The following is a 19,367-nucleotide window of genomic DNA, read 5'->3' on the forward strand; positions in this document are numbered from 1 at the left end:
GGATTCAGGTCTGTGTTCATGCAGTTCTGTAGAGTAACCCAAATAAATATCCAACAAATTGGTTTGGATGCCTGTGTAAACAAAAGGTCTATAAACAACTGCAATAAACGCCAGCAAAAGAGTCTGCATTTTGCTTGGCAGAATGTTTTCTTTATGCACTTAGATTAACAAACCATGATCTCATCATTAGTCAACAAGATACTAGAGAGACCATCAAAGCAAACTACAGGAGAGTCAAGATTGATTCATGCCAAACAAATGTTTGTAGCTAACAGCTGTATTACCACTGATTCTAATTTACTCAGCAGGATTCTCCTTTCATTTCGGAAGTGAGATGAATGTCACAATGCATGATGTAGACAGAATGTCTGCCTACTGCACGAACAATGACTTGTGTCAGCTCTCCTGGATCACACAATCTCTTGCTGGTTTGAGGTATCACAAAGAATTACACCCTGGCATTTTCTACTTTAGCATCAAGAATCCTAAAGGTGATTTGACCTGTTCCGAGGAGTCTGTTAGTCCACCATGCTATACACATGCCCTGTTCAATACACAGAGGACTTAGGAAGGCAACATTATCATTCCTTCCTGCTTCTGCTGAATCTTTTTGATCGTATCTTGGACAGCTTGTGCCTCCTGAATGGAAAGTAGCTGTTTCCCTTTCCCTTCCTTGGTGTTTTTGGTAGAATTTAGGGAGCTGTCCTTGGACAACTCTTGTGCCTCTTTGCCTATAAAAGATACATTCCAGAAGGATTCACCTTCTTAAAAATAGGGTGGTGTATCAGCCCTGTCAAAGTTAACAAGAGTTTAGCCACAGGCTTCCACGGGGCCAGGATTTAACCCAAGGAACAAATGAGTCATTTAGCGTTTAGGATTCTCTCCAGAAATTTCTGTTTGGGATTGCCTTTTCACTTGTGCTGCACCATTCACTCTGCTGTTTTCAGGGCAGCTCCTCACACAGGGCATTGCACTATCAAATAAAGCTGCTCTTCGTCATGTCAGTATTTCAAAATGCACTTGTTTTTGCTGGAGGCACACCCTGAACATGCCATACAGTCCTAAAATGTTTCTCCGAAAGATTCTTCATACAATCTGGAATTTTAAAAAAATCAGACGGACTAAGTAAGCAACAGGATGGATTTGAAGGTTTTGCCAAAACACAGACATCCAATGCCCAATAGCTGGAGAGAGAAAACTGCAATTCCAAAAGAGATAGAAAATTTCTGTCTGATCACACCATCTCCCTGAACCTTAATCAATCTTTTGTAACTTAAAACACTTGCTGTTCTCCAGATACTCTCTCAATATCCCGAGAAAGGTATAGATAGCAAAGCTGGGCAGCCCCGTTACTTAAGGTGTTTGCCTAAGGAACTGAAGATGTGTGTCTCCTCTGTCAATTTTTGCAGTGTTCATGGAATCTTTTCATCTATATAGCTCCCTGTGCAGTCTTCCCTTCACAGTCTTGTCTGTGGCAGTGTGCAAGAAAATGACCCGCTGTTCAGCTAAAGTGCTGTTCCCCTGCATTCAGGTGTTCCCTAACGACTTAACCTGTCTGTGATCAAAGAAAGGTTCAGAGCAGAGAAGCCAGACACTGGCAGAGCTGAAGAGGAGGTATCACAAACCGTGGAGGTTTGCTTTTGACTCATGAGCCTTCCGGTGCTTTAACAATCACAGGCAAACCCACCTGTACCATTCAGAAACATTGATTTCTGCCTGAAACCAGAAAATTAAGAGAAGATGAAAGGCAAGAGACTTTCCTGAATTTCTGCACGAAGTATTTAAAATGTGCCTGCATAAGCCTTCTCTTGAAAGAGATACTAAACTTCCCAACACAGAAGGCATAAATAAGCAATAGTCAAATGTTTTCTATCATGATACACTCTCAACTAAGCCTAACGTCAGACAGTTCACAGTCCAGAAGCAAACCCTTCCAGGACTATTTTTCAAATAGCTTTTTTGGACCCAGGTGCCACAAAATGCTTCTTTAATCTTTGTTGTTGTTGTTCTGAATAACAAATTGTTTTCTTTGAGATGGGCCAAATTATATTTGCCTCACCCTCCATGCAGCTTACAGGGTTCTGGTACTTCACAAGCTATCCAGGGATACTCCTGATATCAATCTTGAAGCCTATTCAAAACAAGGATGGGGAGTCAGGGCTTTCTCTGCCAACATTCCTGCTGAATAATTGCACAGCTCCATTATCTGTGGGGGAGTCCTCTCTTCCAGTGTTCCCTCGCAAGGCTGTACTGCCTGTTGGGAGCTCACAGATAGAGCTGGGAGACACCACAGGAAGCCTGTACTGAAAGACCAGACAGAGTGCAGCACTATCACTTATCCCTTTCATGCTGTCTTGCTCCATAAAGAGAGGGTCAGTCACAAAAGCTGCCTTTGTCCCTAGATAATCACAGTACTGGTGCCTTCCCTAAGACTTTTCTCAACCTGTAAGTGCGTAGGGCACAACAGGAGCACAGTCCACAAAAAATGCTGAGCAGCATGAGCCCCACCATCCTGATGTCTACCCTGCTTTCTAACGGGAAGGACACAGTGAAGCTGTCTGTCAAGTTTGTACTTGGAAACCTGACAGCAACCTCCCTGTACTAACAATACGCTGGACCATACTGTTCCAAATTAACACCATTGTCTCCAAGCCCTTTGGACTTTAGTATCTGCCATATACATAACATTTGGCCTTGCATATTTGCCACTCACTTGTTTGCATAGAATCCTTTGAAAATCTTTACTCACATGGACAAAAGAGTTCTGACATTAGAGAATGGAAGGTGGAGAGATGGTGGGCTGGACACGCTGCTCTGGCCTCCTTGGTCTGTTCTGCTCTTAGTCAGTTTTTGAGGGGAAGTAGGTGGTGGTTGTTCTTTGAGAGAGGGAGGTTCAAGGCAGTGAGGGTGTGAATGGCATTGGCTGGCACTAGCTGTAAACACAGCACCCTCGCTGCTTTCCAGTGTACATTTTCAGCACAGTTTGAGAGACTGGAATTTCCAGATGACGTGCTCAATCTATGTGGTGGGGGTGGAGGGCAGAAAGGGTCCTTCTTTTTCATGTTCCCTTCTGGCTGTCAGTCAAACATAGCAATAAAATCAGCTCCAATTAAGGGGATATGTGAGGAATTTAATGATAATGTCAACACTCCGTTCCATCAATACTGGGGTAAAGAAGCTAATTTTAAGTTGGTTTTTTTTTTAAGAAATAACCTCAGTCACACTCGACTGTAGTATCACCAGATAAACAGTTAATCACAAAGGTACATAAAGTGGTTGACAATTCCTCCATTATCCTGTGGGGGTTTTGCTTTGTTTTTTCTGTGGGGGCCCTGGTTTCTGTTTCATTTGCTTTCTGATTACTCCAGTGCTGACTTAACTTTCACCAGCAGACTGCCTTCAGTTCTCTAAGAGGCTTAGCTTCTCACCCATTAACCCCTTACTGCAGGGACTCTCACTCACCTGACCTAAGAAACAGAAAGCAGCTAGAGAGACCAGAGCACTGTGTGGAGACAGAAGTCAGCTCTGGACTCACTCCTATCTCACTTCAGGTCTGACTTTCTGTGTGGCCTTAAAACATGTCCCGGTTACAAGAAAGCACTTACCAAGGTTCTCAGCTTCTCAATATTCAATGGACACTCCCAATCCTGTGTTTTACCATCGAGGGACCTAAATCTACCTGTGATTACTTCCTTAGCTGCAAGGGAGGCATGGTTACACTGCAACAGTATAAAATCTGATCCAGTTTGGATTCATTGATCCAGGGAGGGGAGGATTTCCAGGGAGCACAACTACCTCTCCCAACTGTACTGATGTGGAAACGCATCAAATACGGAGCTGTTGGATTGCTACTCCATTTAACCTGCTGTCATGTTCCTTGGCAAGATCTGCAATTTGTGGCTCTCCAGCTGACCCCACAATTTACAGAGACCTTTTGAAGGTGCTTTTGACCTCCTCAACCCATATGGAGATTATCTGTGGTGCAGCTGAGGGTCGGGTCTTGGATGCTGCTTTTCTAACTTCTTGCTCTACTTTGTATTCTGCTCTGCGCTGTTAATACTGCAGAAAAGGCTGATCATTTCATCAGAATTTGACATATTCTCGATCTTGATTTCATGGTCAAATTACTGTAACCTTTGGGCACTGAAAACTGTATTTTGAGAACAAATGCCCTCCTACAAACTGGCTGGTTAGCAGTTTAGTAACTATAAGTAGTAAGAGTGAAATAAATTCTAAAAGCAGTTATCATCTGGGGTAACTAACACCTGGGCTATATAAAGAAGTATGACAGCAGTTATTAATAATGCATACTAATAAGCTTAATACATACTTAGATATCAGATTTTTTCACTAAAAATTATATACCTAAACCTCTTAATAATAGTTTACCCTGTGAATGTGCCACTAGTTTGGATGGAAGCAATTCTAGTTACACCGATTTTGGATTTTTAATTCAGCCCTGGTAAAGCACCCTAAAGGAAAGCCTCAAGCTGTTTTAGCATAGATACAAACAGGTGAGGGGTACAAACGTTTTCTGCTGTGCCTTATCCCCTCTCAATTTCTAGGAAAAAAACCTGAAAAGCTGTCCACTGCTGATGAGAATCTCTTTGGACTGAAGAACCTGCTGGATTATTTAGAGCTCTGTTCCAGTGATAGCCGACTTTGGCTGCTAAAGTGAACGCTATGACTGCATTCCCTCTACAATGTGTCTCCATTTCCTTTCAGGTTGGGAAGCTGATCCAAGAAGCAGCTGGAAGGAGTAATTTGAAGAGAGTTACACTGGAGCTGGGTGGGAAAAGCCCAAACATTATTTTTGCAGATGCTGATTGTAAGTCAGCACTTCCATATTTTTCTTAAAAACATGTTTGTATGGTGTCTTTTTTTTTTTTTTTTTTTTTTCATTTTAGGGCATATCTTTCATACAAAGTGAAATGGATCAATATAGCTGCATCTAATCATGCTTAATCTTAACAGAAGCAGCCCAAGATGTGATTTTTTTTTTTTATAAAAAGAACCCACAGATTCAAAGACAAGAAGAAAACAGGAAAAAAGTTATAACCAAGCATATAGAGACAGTGTGATTCATGGTCATGGTCCCATACACATTTGTCATCCTAAACTCTTCAGCAAGGTGGTTTAATGCTTTAAATCTGGAAATTTTGTGATTTTTTTGCTTCACAGCAGTTATAAAAAGGGAGGGCTTATACCTGAGTTGCTGATCTAGTCAGTGCAGTATTCCCTTATTAAACTGTTTTGATAGTAACTGTAAATGGTAATTATTCCATTTTAAAAATTTTCACAATTGAAGAATTGTGTACTGAAATATCCTCATTGCCACTGTCAGCAGGGAGCTGAAGATTTTGGCAGCTGGATGATACTGTGCAGCTGAGATTTTTGGCACCTGAGAAGATACAGGACAGCCATTTAGGATAGGGTAAAAACACAAACTGGAAGTTTCTGCTTAAATGATCAGCAGTGAAATAGTTAAAAATGTTGCTATCTGAATTGTCAGCAGGAGGTTTTGAAGTTAACACCCCATTAAGATGAATGGGACAGTTCACACCTTGCTTTGAGCTATTGTTTCAGGCTCTGCACAGGCACAGTGTACCCTGCGCATTTTCTGAGAACTTTGTAACGCAAATAAATAGACATATAAGGATTTTGTCTTTTCATTTAAAAAGGGAAAGTGAACAGAAGAACGATTCTGAATAGCATGAATTACAAGAGTTGTTTACAATCCGATATTCGTTTTCAAAACTTATCAATGTCTGAAAGACTAGGGACAGCTTGAGAACTTTCAGCAGCTTTTCTACATGGAAATGTTTTATCAAGTTGAGGGTCTAAATTACAGCCACAGCCATCCTGGTGAAAAAAGGCTGCTGTCAGCTGGAGCCAGATGCAGATGTTACAGCCTTGCACCCCCGTTACTCTCTCCATCTCCCACCAGCAATCCCACTCAGACTGGATGCCCAGAGCACTCCTAGCAGAGCAGTAGATGCTGGGGCAGGACAAAGGCTCCTAGCTGCCACACAGAGCTGTGCTTTACCTGTGACCTGCTGCATCTGCCACATAAAGTTGAGGACCTGGGGAGAAGTTGCAGGCACAGGGGAATAACAGGGCAGAGAGTAGAGCACAGTCTTCACCAGGACCGTCTGTTACACAGTGTATCCTACTGAAGCTCTCTGGTCTTCCCATAACTACAACCACCAGCACTCGATGGAGACAGAGACTTCAGAGCTCTGATTATTTAAGCACAGCAATTTGTTCACTATTCCAAAGCAGCTCTTGATTACATTTGAGGAACAATGTGTGCCAAAAGGTAGCAGAAAGCATGACAAAGCTGTTGAAAGTTTGTGCACCTAAAACCCAGAGAACTGTTAAAGCCCCTCACAGTGAAAAACTGTGTTAGGAATAGAGGCAGAAACATCACTTGATCAGTTCTATCCACTAGTGTTTTCAATCTCCAGTGGAGCTGCCTGGGAGAATTTGAATATGGTCCAGGGAACACCCTATATAATTTTTTCTCAAGACCACGCTGAGGGCAGAATAAGACATTTCTATTAGACGGAGTTGTCTAGAAAGTGCTGAACATGAAGTGCTGTTGCTTTGTTTATTCCATAAAAGATTATACTTCAAGCAATATTCCGAAGTGCTACAGCTGATAACAGAGGTATTACAGTGCTGTAGGGCATCACTGTTTAAGGATGAATTCAATATTCTTGTCTAGTCAGCCCTTACATCCAGTGGGAGAATTTAGCTCTGAATGTCTAAACATGGCTGGATCCTCTCTCCTGCTTGGATGGTGGATGCGTTAGTTGTACCTCCAAGGAAGTTAGAGTAGAAATCAAGGTTTGATTGTTCTATACTCGACCTATATTTTTAAAGCTTTACTCAGTCACCTGTCTAGGCCGAGAAGATGTTTCTCGCAGAAAAATAATCTGGCTTTTTGGGAAGGACAGGTCTTGTCATTATCAAAGTCAGATTCTCTCAAGTACTGGTTGGCTGTAATTCTCACGTATGCAGTATTAAACCAAGTGCAAACGTGGGATCACAGACAGATTTTCCCCTCCTCTACTGACCCTAGTCAGACAGAATTCTATAATGTGGGGGCACAGTCCACCTCCTAAGGTCTCTTAAGAGTTTTAGTTGAAATATTACACGGCATAGAAGACACGGGTGAAGTTGTTCTTGCATACTCTACTCCTACAGACTGCTAAAGCACTGTCTTGGTTTAATTTTTGCAGTGGGATATTAAGCAATATTTTGTGACTTTTGGCATGAGATGGCATGTGGAATGTATTACCCTTCGTTACCTAGACAATGCCTGAAGTGCCAAGTGGTCCCTTGCAGTCCAGTGTTTCTGAAAGAGAAAGTTGGTCCTAATAGCCCTCTAGTGTATCTGTGTCCAGGGTGGAATAGAGGGAAAAAAATCAACTTTAGACATGTTTAAAAACTAGGTGTTTTCAAAATTAAATTAATAATCTTCATTTATGACCCCACACAACCATAGGATGGTTTGATTCAGTATGTGCTTTGGGTTTTTAACCAAATCCTAGTTCTGCTTTGAAGTTTTGGGCCTGTGGCACCTATGTAATGGACGTGACACTGGTGCAATAGCAGATGTGTCTATGATGTGTCAGAGCAACACATGCTGTCTTGATTTTTTAGTGGACTATGCTGTGGAACAAGCTCACCAAGGGGTCTTCTTCAATCAAGGTCAATGCTGCACTGCAGGCTCACGGATTTATGTGGAAGAATCAATCTATGAAGAGTTTGTTAGAAGAAGCGTAGAACGTGCGAAGAGGAGAGTTGTGGGGAGTCCTTTTGACCCAACTACAGAACAAGGACCACAGGTAAAGGAATTTTGGCTCTACAGCCCAGGAGGTGCCTGGAAGCATTTAAACTCTACTAGGACAGAGGTCAGTCGGTGCATACTCACTCACACAGTCCAGGGTAGCTGACATGATAAACGTTTTAAAGATTAAAGTTCTAAAGGAGTAGATAATCTGTGCAGCTCAGGGGTGTTTCTTGTTAAGTAAAAACTCTCATTTTAAATGTCAGTAAGTTTGCTTCCCAGCTTTAACAGCAAGATCCTGATCTTCAGCCCCCCAAGACAGAGCTGTAAACTTTGAGAAGCTCTCAAAAGTCTCTGTGGGAACTTATTTTCAAGAATTGTCTGCAACCATAACTGTGCTTGTCAACCACTAGAGAGACAGGAATTCTAAACAAAAGATGGTCACAATTAGAAATAGGTCTTTAGAAAATGTTCTTAACCAGCTGGACTTGCACCATTTTCAGGAAGTTAACCTTAGACAAAAAATAATGATCTGCTTTGGTTATAAACCAGACTGCTTAGCAAGAATGTGGGTTGAGCCACGGACATAGGGGGACACATCCTTAAGAAGACTGAGCCCTGGGTTCCTGTCAGCAGCTATTTGTAGGTCTTTGCATTTCCAGCTCAGGGAGTAGTTGAATATAAGCAAGAGTCTACTCACTGGGACATGACTTGCCTAAAAAACCAATTTCGACTTGATTGTCAACTGCACAGTTTGGAAGTCAAATGGTTTCTTCTCTCTTTCAGATTGATAAAAACCAATACAACAAGATCTTGGAACTGATTCAGAGCGGCATTACTGAAGGAGCAAAACTTGAATGTGGGGGTAAAGGGCTGGGAAGGAAGGGCTTCTTCATCGAACCCACAGTGTTTTCCAATGTAACGGATGATATGCGGATCGCCAAGGAGGAGGTATTCACACACAGGGGCATTTTACAGTGTCCTGATTTTAAATCATGTCCTAACCACGATTTTTTTTTTTGTTTTGTTTACTTCCTGAGACAAAAGCTTTAGAGTGAAAATCACCACTACATTTAAAAAAAAAAAAAAAAAAAAAGAGCAAAATCTTTTCAGCACTCCTTATACACAGAGCAACTGATGACATCAGTTGGGTTATGAAGCTCAGTTTTTGTCACTGGCTGTAAAGTCTCAGACATGAAAGAAAAGATAAGGGAAGAATGGGTGAGTTCCACTGAGGCAGCTGCTTTGGGAAATTCATGCAGCTTTATAGACAGCTATCTATCACTATTAAATGTTGCTGTGGGAATTTCTAAAGAGTGCAACAGGAGACAGAAGACAATTTAAAAAGAAGGATAAAAGGAATAAAATGCCTCTGAGCGGGCTGGGCTGGTTTATTAATTAATTATTAATCTTTGTTGCAGATTTTTGGGCCTGTTCAAGAAATACTGAGATTTAAAACCATGGATGAAGTTATAGAGAGAGCCAACAATTCTGATTTTGGGCTGGTAGCTGCTGTCTTTACAAATGACATAAACAAGGCCCTGACAGTCTCTTCGGCAATGCAGGCTGGGACGGTCTGGTAAGGCAGAAGTTATCACACTCCTGCTTGTGGAGATAAAGAGTTTGACTCACTATCATGGCACCTCAGTTTTGCACCCTCTGTCTGAAATAATGTTTATCTAGCCCATCCTAGTCGTGACTGGCTAACCAAGATGTGGAACAGCTGTAGGAGCTGCGCCTGTTCCTGCGGGTGAACGCCGCTGGGCCTGGGAAGCGCCTTGCCCGTTAGCGTGGCAGCCACACCATTGTTATCAATAATGCGAATGGCATTTCTGAAAACAAACAGGGTATGACTGATCCTTTCTGGGGAGCAGAATCCTCTGAGGTTTCTGCTTAAAGGCACAAAGAATCATGTACTTTCTACATCATTAAGGAATTAAGGGGACCCATCTTCTCTCTAGTCCTTAGGAACAGGTAATGCCACTTCTAGAGTTTTGTAATTTAGTATGTCAAGCCTGGCTAAACTAAATTTCTCCCTAAATCAGGGAGAAAAAGGACAAATTCAAATCTAATAGCTCTGTGTTATGAACTGGCACTGAGGTTTGTAAGCCGATTAACAAACAGCTCATTAACAAAGCTGTGCCCTTCTCCAGGTCTCACGGGCCAATTCCCATTCTCCTTAGGAGCAGAAGGTTGGTTTTGTGGCATAAATCCCTCATTTCTTTTCAACACAAGTCAAGTTTGATATTAGTCAGGTATAGTGTCCTTAGCTCCAGAAGTTTCAGTCTCTCCCCAAGCTGCCCAAAGGTCTCTCTGACAGTGCAGTTGGACTTAATGCCTCTTTCTCTTCCAGGATAAATTGCTACAATGCCTTAAACGCCCAGAGCCCTTTTGGAGGATTCAAAATGTCTGGCAATGGGAGAGAGATGTAAGTATTACACTGCTGTCTTCTAAACTGCTTTCAGCTCTACAAATTAATAAACATTAGTGAATCCTTCCATGAAAATTAAGATTAGGAAATATTCCCATCTGAGGATAAGATGAGTGATAAGCATTGCCAGTTCTAAATGAAGTTGATTTACAAGGCGAGACCATTTTCTTTTCCCCCACCTTTTTTTTTGACATAGCAGAATAAATTACTGGAACTCCCTTCTTATTCTGAAAGGAACTAAAAATTTCAATTTTTTATGAACTTGTAATGTGTTTTCTGAGAGTTTTTCTTAGCCACATTCATCAGCACTTTTGCAGAAAGATTCTCTTTCTGGTACTGCTGTGTGCTTGTTGACTGATTTCGTGTACTTGTTTCAGAGTTGCTTTGCCATTTATTTTGCCTCTCTTGATATTTTGTCCTTTTTTTACTTTTTCCTACATTTATTAACAAAGGTGCATCTGAATTTTATTAAAATGTTATCTATCTGTTTCAGATTTATAAACAATGTTAAATGAAATCAGGCCTAGAGCAGGACAGACAAATGTGTTTACATCCCTTTCAAAAAAATCACCTTCCAGTACAAAGCTTTCTGTCTTTTCTTAATCCATTTAGAACTAAGTGCCAAATATTTTGAAATGGAACTCCATGTTCAAATACTGTCCCATGTACCTAATTTAAAATCTTACCAGTTTTTCATTCTCATTACAATTACAAGGAAGTTTAGCAATTGCATCAGCCCCAGATTGGTTTCGCATACAAAGGATTCAATTAATTTCTGTGCAGGAGGCATGTATACCAGATATGTCTCACCTAAGCTTTCAAAATAGCTTATGGCTAATGGCAAACTCAGCAGTAAAACTAAAGTAAGGTCAAACTCTTTAAAACTTTAAATATGTTTAAGTATACAACTTGATCTATAAAATAAGCTCTATGTAGTCTGAAATATTTTCCCTCATTAGGGAGTACTTTGAATAACACATTCATACTATTCTCCACATTCATGAGTTATGAGGTGATCTCACACTGGCATAAATATGTCAGCTCATCTAACTCTTATCATTGTGAAAATATTCTAAAACTACTAAGCTCGATAGAGCACATGAGTAACTTGACACCCAAGAGTGACCCCACTGACTTCAGGGAGGTTAACTGTGCAAGCAAAATATTCACATATTGATATCGTAGAGTTTGTGAAAGGGGGGGAGACCAGGCAGCACCCCAGCTCCCATGGAAAAATCCATGGTAGTTGTACACTTCATTCCCATCTACAGCTTTGAAAACACTCATCATAAACAATGAATGTTGGCAATAGCAATAATCTCTATCTCACAAAGATGTCTGAAAAACCTATTTAGGGGTAATTATTCAACTCCTTTCAGAACCTCTTTGATCAGATATCACCTTCTAATTCACCTCCTCCCCCCACATTAGTATCTGTATACTTTTTATTAAGATGTCACAGTTTTTAGATCCCTGTTTTAAGGGATACATTTTACAGCAAAAATAATGTTGAGTCAGGCAATTAAAGAACAGAAAAGAAGAGAAAGTGTCCATATGTGTGTCTGTGTCATTGCTAAGCTAATAGTATGTTAACAACCAGACCATAATTATGTCACTGTGCTATCTGTGCTAGCACTGTATTATCTGGAACTTGTTCTGTTCCTGCATTTAAATGCACAGATTTTTATCACACATGGGAAAAAATGAACACAGAAAGTTGAGATCTGCTATGCTCTGCACTCCCACAAAACACAGCAGGGTATGTCCATACCAGTAGAGAACCAGAACTCATTTACACAATACAACTGATTGCTGCTTATATTAAGGCTACTTACAATATTCTCGTATTCTTAAAGGAGTCTAAAAGAGAGATTTTTTTACATTTACACTTCCTTAAAGCTTCTTATCACTACTGAGTGGTGTAAAATTTAACTCCTGTAATTAAAACACAAGTGACTCATCCCAGATAGCCACATGCGGCCATTTTATATTAGAGTCCCCAAAAACTCTCGTCTCTGTCCAAATGTTTTCAAGAGAAGGAGATGCTAGTGTACTTCAGAACTATCCTTTAATGTCATAGGTATTATTATGGTCTGGATAGCTCTGAGATACAGCAGTGCATTCCAAAAAAGAAGTGCAAGCAGGAGAACAGCTTGGAGTTATAATTCTTTTCCTTATCTTTTTTCTTTTGGTCCGAGGGAGGGAAGACAGTATGTAACACATCTTTTGAAGGGCGATTTGTTCTACTGCCCTCACACCTACACAACCACGCAGACTTGACCTGCAGGCTCCTTCCTCTTTACAGACACAACCCTTGTTCTCATCCCAATACCAAACTGCAATCCCACAAGACCCAAAGTGGCCACGGAACAGGATGTTACTGCTCCCTACTTTCCTGTATGAGGTTGTAGGGACAAGCGAGCCCTTTAATCGAACACACACTGACTCTTATGCTCTGAATGGCTGGAATAATCCATCTTCCTATGCAGCAAGAGCAACTTTTTAACTTTTGAAAAGTATTTTGCCTTAGCATTCATTACAGTTGTCTCCACTTCCAAACTTTCAGCCAGAAAACAAACATGTAAGGCCCTGAAGCCGTGAGCTGAAGAAACAGACAATAAATATATCTGATTTTGTTTGCCAGACTGGCAGTTGGAACATACATAAAGGCACTGGATGCTCTGTTGGCTACATTACCTATTGACTTGGAAAAATGCATCCAACAGGTGTCCGGAGCCAAGCTGCAGCCCTGATGAATCAAGCAAGAGCTTTCACAGAGAGAGACTTACTCGCATTAGTTACTGGGCTCCATGTGGCTCCCAGTGACAACTTCCACTAAGCCATAAGGGAATGGTCCTGTGGCTCAGCTGAGTCTGATAAATAGCTGAAGCTTTTGGTCATTCTTTGGAGACAAATCTACCACTTTCTAATGAAAGCTGAGAGTGGTCCAAATCAATGGGGACCTTTCACATGTCAAAAAATCTTTACCAGCATATTTCCTTGCATGTACTTAGAGTCTGGTAAATGTTCAGATGCCTACTGAATCATGTCTGAGTTAAACATCAACCACTCTATCACATGTAAGGCTTACCAAGCCAACAGGCACATCAGAAAGTTTTCAAAACTGCAGGTGGAATGAAATGGGCTGGTAAATACTGATATTTCTGCCCAAATGAATTAACTTTCCAAGGAGGGTTACAGGAGTTCCTCGCCGATACTATGTTTGGCGTAAAATTTACAGTGTAGTGGTAAATACGAAGTAGGCTATGCAAGGCTGGGGGCACACAGAGGGGTTTTATTGCTTTGAACAGTGAACACTCCATTCTCAAAGCAACACTTATTAGTAGGAGTTCCTGGGGAATTCCTTGGGATTATTCTTTATGGTGCAGTTGGCATTAAATTCTGCACAGGAGGATCCAGGGGGAAGGCAGCGTCAGATAGTAAACACACTAACATGATATGCATGTCAGCACTTTTCAGATTTTAATATAAGTAAGAGAGCAGTATTATAGAAGTTTTAGGGGTGGAGATACGAATTCAACCAAGAAACAAATGTCTGTAAGAGCTTGTGCAAAAGAAGCCTCGTATGAGTTCATACAGAAGAGATACTCTGCTTCCAGCCTTGGACTGTACCTGTTTGGAGGTGGGACATTGCTTTACATCCACAGCATCCAGCAGACATACTAGAACTTAACTAATGACCTGACGAGAACTCCATTACCCCAAATGTCTGCACAGCAAAATGCACATCCCTACACTTCTGAGAAGGCAGGCAGAACGCCCCAAAAGCCATGCAGCATCCACTCTAAACCTCAGCAGCCTGAGATGAGCCAGGCTGGAGCTGACTACAACAAAATCTACATGGCATTCAGAAACAGCCATTTCTTAAGCATAATTTATCCAAAGCAGAACATGTTCCCCCCAGAGCCATGTGTCAGATGGCTGGGACCTAGAAAGTGGCTAGCTTCTAGCACTATAGAGGATCTTATGGAAGATGCTGTGCTAGGACAAAGAGAGGTCTTCTGTGTAAACCTAGTGGAAAACTGAGCAAGCTGAATTCTCTTTCACAGTATGTGCAAATGCGGATTTCTGCTGCTGGGTATTTTTTCAGAGAAAAAAGATCAGTGGGTTAGGAGTCAAGTCCATCTTTATCCAGCGTTGCAAGTAGTTCATTTTCCATAGTACTTAGCTGGGACCTTCTCTTTCTTGAGTGCAAATATGAGCAGTAATTTCACTGGCCAGTGGTGTAGGTCTTGGTGTTTGGACATTTTCAAGGTCTGGAAAGGACAGAGGACATTGATTCACTCCTAACAGTTCCATCAATGGACAGTGAGTATTTTGGGGTTTAACGTCATTCTGTATCTCCTTATCAAATGCTGGAGCCATCCATTGTACTTTTGACCTTAACTGAAACTTTGCCTTCAGGTTTACTGAAAGATGGCGTGAGAGGAAAGCCTGTACAAAATCACAGTACAACAGAAACCCATATATGCTAAGAATTTTAGGTTCTATCTTAACCTTATCAAGGAATCACTTTGCAGGTTTTTACTCGATAAAAGAATTAATGTCTGGTGTAAGCTGATGCTCCAATTTGTTTTTTAGGGGTGAATGTGGATTGAGAGAATATTCTGAAGTTAAAACTGTGACAATAAAGATCCCTCAGAAGAACTCCTAAAATGACAAAGGACCACGCTGTGCACAAGAGCACACAATGCCACCCTCTCTATTCCTTACGGAGACCAGCACTCAGGAATAAAAAGTGTTACACAATATATATTTAAGAAATTAAGTTGCAACATATATACCGGGCACATAACTGCATACGTAATGCAAACCAACTCTGCATGCTTTCATAAAACTCTCCTGAGAATCATTACATCTTTATAAAACAAATCATAACAAGAGATAAAATGGCTATTGGGCATCATTTAGTAATGGTTCTAGCTATAAAACTGTTAAATGCAAATGCATGCACACACACATTTATCTCTCCTTTAAATAAACATAAGTCTTACTGCTTTCAGGTTGCCTTCTCCAGCAGACCTGCCTTGTACTGACATTCTAGTTTCAATCAGGGCTTTACAAGCCAGATTTTACCCCAAATGCTAGCAATGAACAACATAAACAAGTATCACTGATGGTCTTTAAAAATAAAAGACTCTGAACGGTAACAAGCCAAAAACTGGTATATTGGCAACTTTCCAATTCGCATGCTCACACAGAGGTCACACTGGGAGGGAATCAAACCATTACATGGACAATGAAACTGAAACACTTGTCAGTGAGATTTGGCTTTTCATGACCCACAGCAATTTGGTTTTCAAAGTTTATTTTCATAATTACTTCATGTCTTGTTATAAGCAAAAATCCTCCCTCACTTAGAGGAACTTGAAAGGTTTTACCTGCCTGCCAAAAGAGCATGGTGAGACAGGGTGGGAGGGTGTTAAGGAGAGCAGGAACAGATCCCAAGGCTTCACAGAATATTTCAGCTTTCACCGCTTATCTGGTTTTGCTGTTGTTACTGTTGTTGTTTTCACCTTTCTTCTTTTTTTAAACAAGTATATGAACACGCAGACGCCATTTATCTGTCTGCTATTAAACTTCCTGCGATTACACTGGGAATTGTAAGCATTTGTTACAGCAGAAGAACCCAGTAAAAGCCTGCCTGACGAGAAGTAAGCTTGACTTTATTCTCTTACTAAATGATGGCTTGCCGTCCTCACCATGCTTGTGAGCCACAGGTGAGCTTACTGGCTCGTACTGACTTTTCAATTATGTCTGCTCTTTTTTTGGCCCAGGACAAAAAGATAAGCAAGTTCTTTTAGAAGTGAGGTGTTTAAAACCTGTCACATTATTACCTGCTGCCTAGAGAGTCTCTTCCAACTTGTAACTAACAAGCTAAACACCACCTCTTTCTTCTTTCCAGCTGCAGAGCTTGATTCCCCAGACTTTTTTTTAAAGAGGATTAATTTTAAATTTTAACTTAGAATTAAGAAATTTTATTTTTTAAGTACAGTAAATCATCTACACTGTGTAGCTACATTATCTGGGGTATAAGGACAGAATTATAGCTTCAGGCATAACAGTTTTCCTAGCTGCAGAGTCTATACTACAAACTGTTGAAAACTCCAGACCCGATCAGCAAATCATTTCTGCACGTTCTTAACTTCCTTTACTCTCTGAGGGATTCCTCTTAGATTTGAAGTTGTGTGTGTCCTTAAACATACCACTGGATCAGGACAAGAGTACCCAGCACTTCGTAGTGTGGTGGCCCTCAATATTTTGTATTTCTAACTCATGTGCAACTCCGTACATGTTTTTAAAGCAATATGTATACATGATGATATTCAGAAATGACAGTACATTCACAGACATGGAGATGAATCAAAATATTCCTGAGCTGTTAAATGCAAATGCCATATACTTCAACTGTCATGTATGTCAGAGTGAAGAAAAACAAAATACAGCAAATAAGAGATTAGTTATCTTTTAAATTGCAATATAAAATGTGAAAAAGGAGATTTTACTTCTTTTCTCCTATTTACTTAAAAAAGAAACTTCCTGTGCTAACAGCATTTACACCGTGTACTCTTTTGTATTCTTTTTGTGTATTTTGTATGTCTGTGCTTTATTCCCAGTACATTCAGGTAAATAATAGAGAGTTGCCATTTTTTTCAACCCTCTCACTGCAGCTCCATTTGATGTACATGGATTTGTGAAATCCTTTTTTAAATGTACCATCTGCATGGATCCAACAAAACATTTTTCCAGTCCCTGCAGCTTTTTGTTACAGTTTTTAATCATGTATATAGTTATATGTTATTAAAAAAAAGTAAAAGGATATTTTCTATGAAGTTTTTTCCATTAAAAAGGTTTAGAGAAAGACTTTAGACTGTGAGACTCCTTTATTGTTGACAGAGCTATAAAAATATTAAAAAAAATATTTTCTTAGCAAAAGATCTCTCTCACAGTAGCTTTATTTTCATTTGCAAAAGTGAATGAAGTAAAAGGCCAATTACATTTTCTGGAATATTATTGCAGCTGTATGAAAAACACTTGTGAATTGCAGATCTAGGTCATAGCCAAAGTTCATCCTCACCCTCATGGTCATAAAGTTTAGCTATTGGGGAAGGTCTGAAATCATCAGAACCAGTGGGGCACCCCTGCAAACTGCTGCATCACAGCTTGAGTTTTGGATAACGTTTAAAAAAATCATGATGCTTTTTCTTTCTCTAGTGGATGAGTCACAGAGATGATTAAATTAACACTCAGATCTTTTACGGAGTGATATTCTACTTGTCTTTAATTTCAAAATGCTAAACCAGGGAAAGGACAGACTGGATGTTATTTGACAGCCAGTAAAATTTACATGGCCAGGTATTATACAACTGTCCCTCAATCAATCCCTTTATTCCAGGGTTCCTTTCATTGCCAAGAACAGCATTCCTCTTTGGAAATGGTCCCTGTTTAGATAACTACTCCGTTAATAAGGCCAAGCTACTTCACTCTATGGCGAGCAATGGTTATACCACAGTGTCACAGAATAATAATGTTGGTTTAATCAACACTCTACAGGCAATCACAATAGATAAAGTAACTTCACTAAAACAGATGGGATAAAAGAGAATAAAAATAATAGGAGTGTAACTGCATTCTCAGAAATTAATACTGTTCCTGAAAGTCTGGGCTATCAGGAATATATTAAGCAGAGTTTCATTTCTATGTAAGTAGTGGCATGGACAATGCTCTGTCATGGGGCTGTGAGTGGACAATTAGCACCTGCCACCTTCTCTGACGTGTTTGCAACCTGCCTCACCACTCCAAGCCATCACACAGGCACAAGCAATGGAGTGCTGTTCTGAAAGCAAAAGGAATGAAGGAAGGTTGTTCTGGAGCCCACTGAAAACAAGGCATGTTGTCAGCTAATGAAATGAGCCAAGTTGAGGCCATAGTACGTAAGTGCTCTGTGGAGTCCCAGCCAGTGGAAGTACATGTATCCATGAACGTGTGTACCAGTCTGGTAAAGGGAGACTTTGGAAATAATGGTGTGTTTCTTCTAGGAAAGGGATGTGAAGAAAGGCAAAAAGAATTTTGGTTCTGTGGCCTTCAAACAAAGGAATGGATATTGATACTACCAGAACAGCACTCACGCATTTGTCAGTGCCCTGTTACAAAGAACAATCCTTCTCTTCCTCCCCGCAGAGGCCAGGGTGGAAAAGCTTGCCTTACATACGCAGAGGCACTAGGTACAGTGCCCCCTTGTTTCTCAGTTCTTCCTGGCAAAAAGAGAACCCACAGTACGACTGACTTCAGGGCACCGATCTAGCTAGAGAGGAAGTCGAAGAGAAGCAATACACTGCATCGTTCAGGTCTGGCTCTCTGCATGGTCCCAGCCAGCGCTCGGGAGAGCTGCACACTCAGCCTCCGTACAGTCGCACCCATACAGCTCCATCATGCATGCTAAGTCCATCAACACAGGAAGTTATTTTTCTCCTAACAACTTCATACCACAATGACTGATACTCACAGTGCTGTATCTGTTAGGAAGCAGGAAAAGCTTCTGTGGCTATTAGATGCCATCAGCATTCCCAACCCATTCAAAGGGACTTCTCTCAGTACAATAGATGACAGCTGCATAAAACGCATCTTTCTTCCTTGTCCTCATTAAACAAAGTTAATTCTTTCTGTGTCTTTATCTTTTGTGTCCGCTGACAGCACACAGGTATCAGGAAACTATGCATGGCTCTGCCAGAAAGCTCAGGAACCTCTGAAGCCAAGTGGGGGACCTCAGCATGAAGCTGGGCCATTTATAAGGCTAAATTAGGCTGATGTGAGAAAACAGTCGTATAATTTCATATGACTAAAATGTGGCTAGAAAATGGTACTTCTAGGGCCTGGGGGTCCCACTTTCCTCTTCCACACAGCACAACGTGGAGTGCTGGGATGCTGGTTTCAATAAGCACTTGCCTAATTTTTCTCATAGGACTGGAACTGACACACTGGAATTCAAGGTTAACACAAGCAACAGATCATTGCAGCTGGCTGCAGCTCAAGATCAGTCATTTCAGTGGTGAAGAGCATGTTAACCTGTCTGTGCAGCCACAGCTGCTACACTGGGGTAGAGCTCAGCGCCAAGTGCTT

The 19,367-nt window shown here is 40.8% G+C and overlaps 1 protein-coding gene across 6 annotated transcripts in view; it reads left to right on the plus strand.

Annotated features, from left to right (window-relative positions):
• The window catches only part of ALDH1A2 (aldehyde dehydrogenase 1 family member A2), a 59,784-nt gene extending 42,680 nt beyond the window's left edge, over nucleotides 1–17,104 (plus strand). For 5 of the 6 annotated variants that reach the window (XM_074916986.1, XM_074916987.1, XM_074916981.1 and 2 more), the window contains 6 exons: nucleotides 4,726–4,828; nucleotides 7,669–7,853; nucleotides 8,582–8,746; nucleotides 9,217–9,374; nucleotides 10,149–10,223; nucleotides 14,829–17,104. In XM_074916986.1, coding sequence (XP_074773087.1) covers nucleotides 4,726–4,828; nucleotides 7,669–7,853; nucleotides 8,582–8,746; nucleotides 9,217–9,374; nucleotides 10,149–10,223; nucleotides 14,829–14,901 — 759 coding nt within the window. In that variant the 3' untranslated portion in view covers nucleotides 14,902–17,104. The remainder of the gene's footprint in view (nucleotides 1–4,725; nucleotides 4,829–7,668; nucleotides 7,854–8,581; nucleotides 8,747–9,216; nucleotides 9,375–10,148; nucleotides 10,224–14,828) is intronic. The other variant, XM_074916982.1, reaches the window with a different exon arrangement.
• The last annotated feature ends 2,263 nt before the right edge of the window (nucleotides 17,105–19,367 follow it).

Source organism: Athene noctua, chromosome 13, assembly GCF_965140245.1.
Source record: "Athene noctua chromosome 13, bAthNoc1.hap1.1, whole genome shotgun sequence".
Classification (NCBI taxonomy): domain Eukaryota; kingdom Metazoa; phylum Chordata; class Aves; order Strigiformes; family Strigidae; genus Athene; species Athene noctua.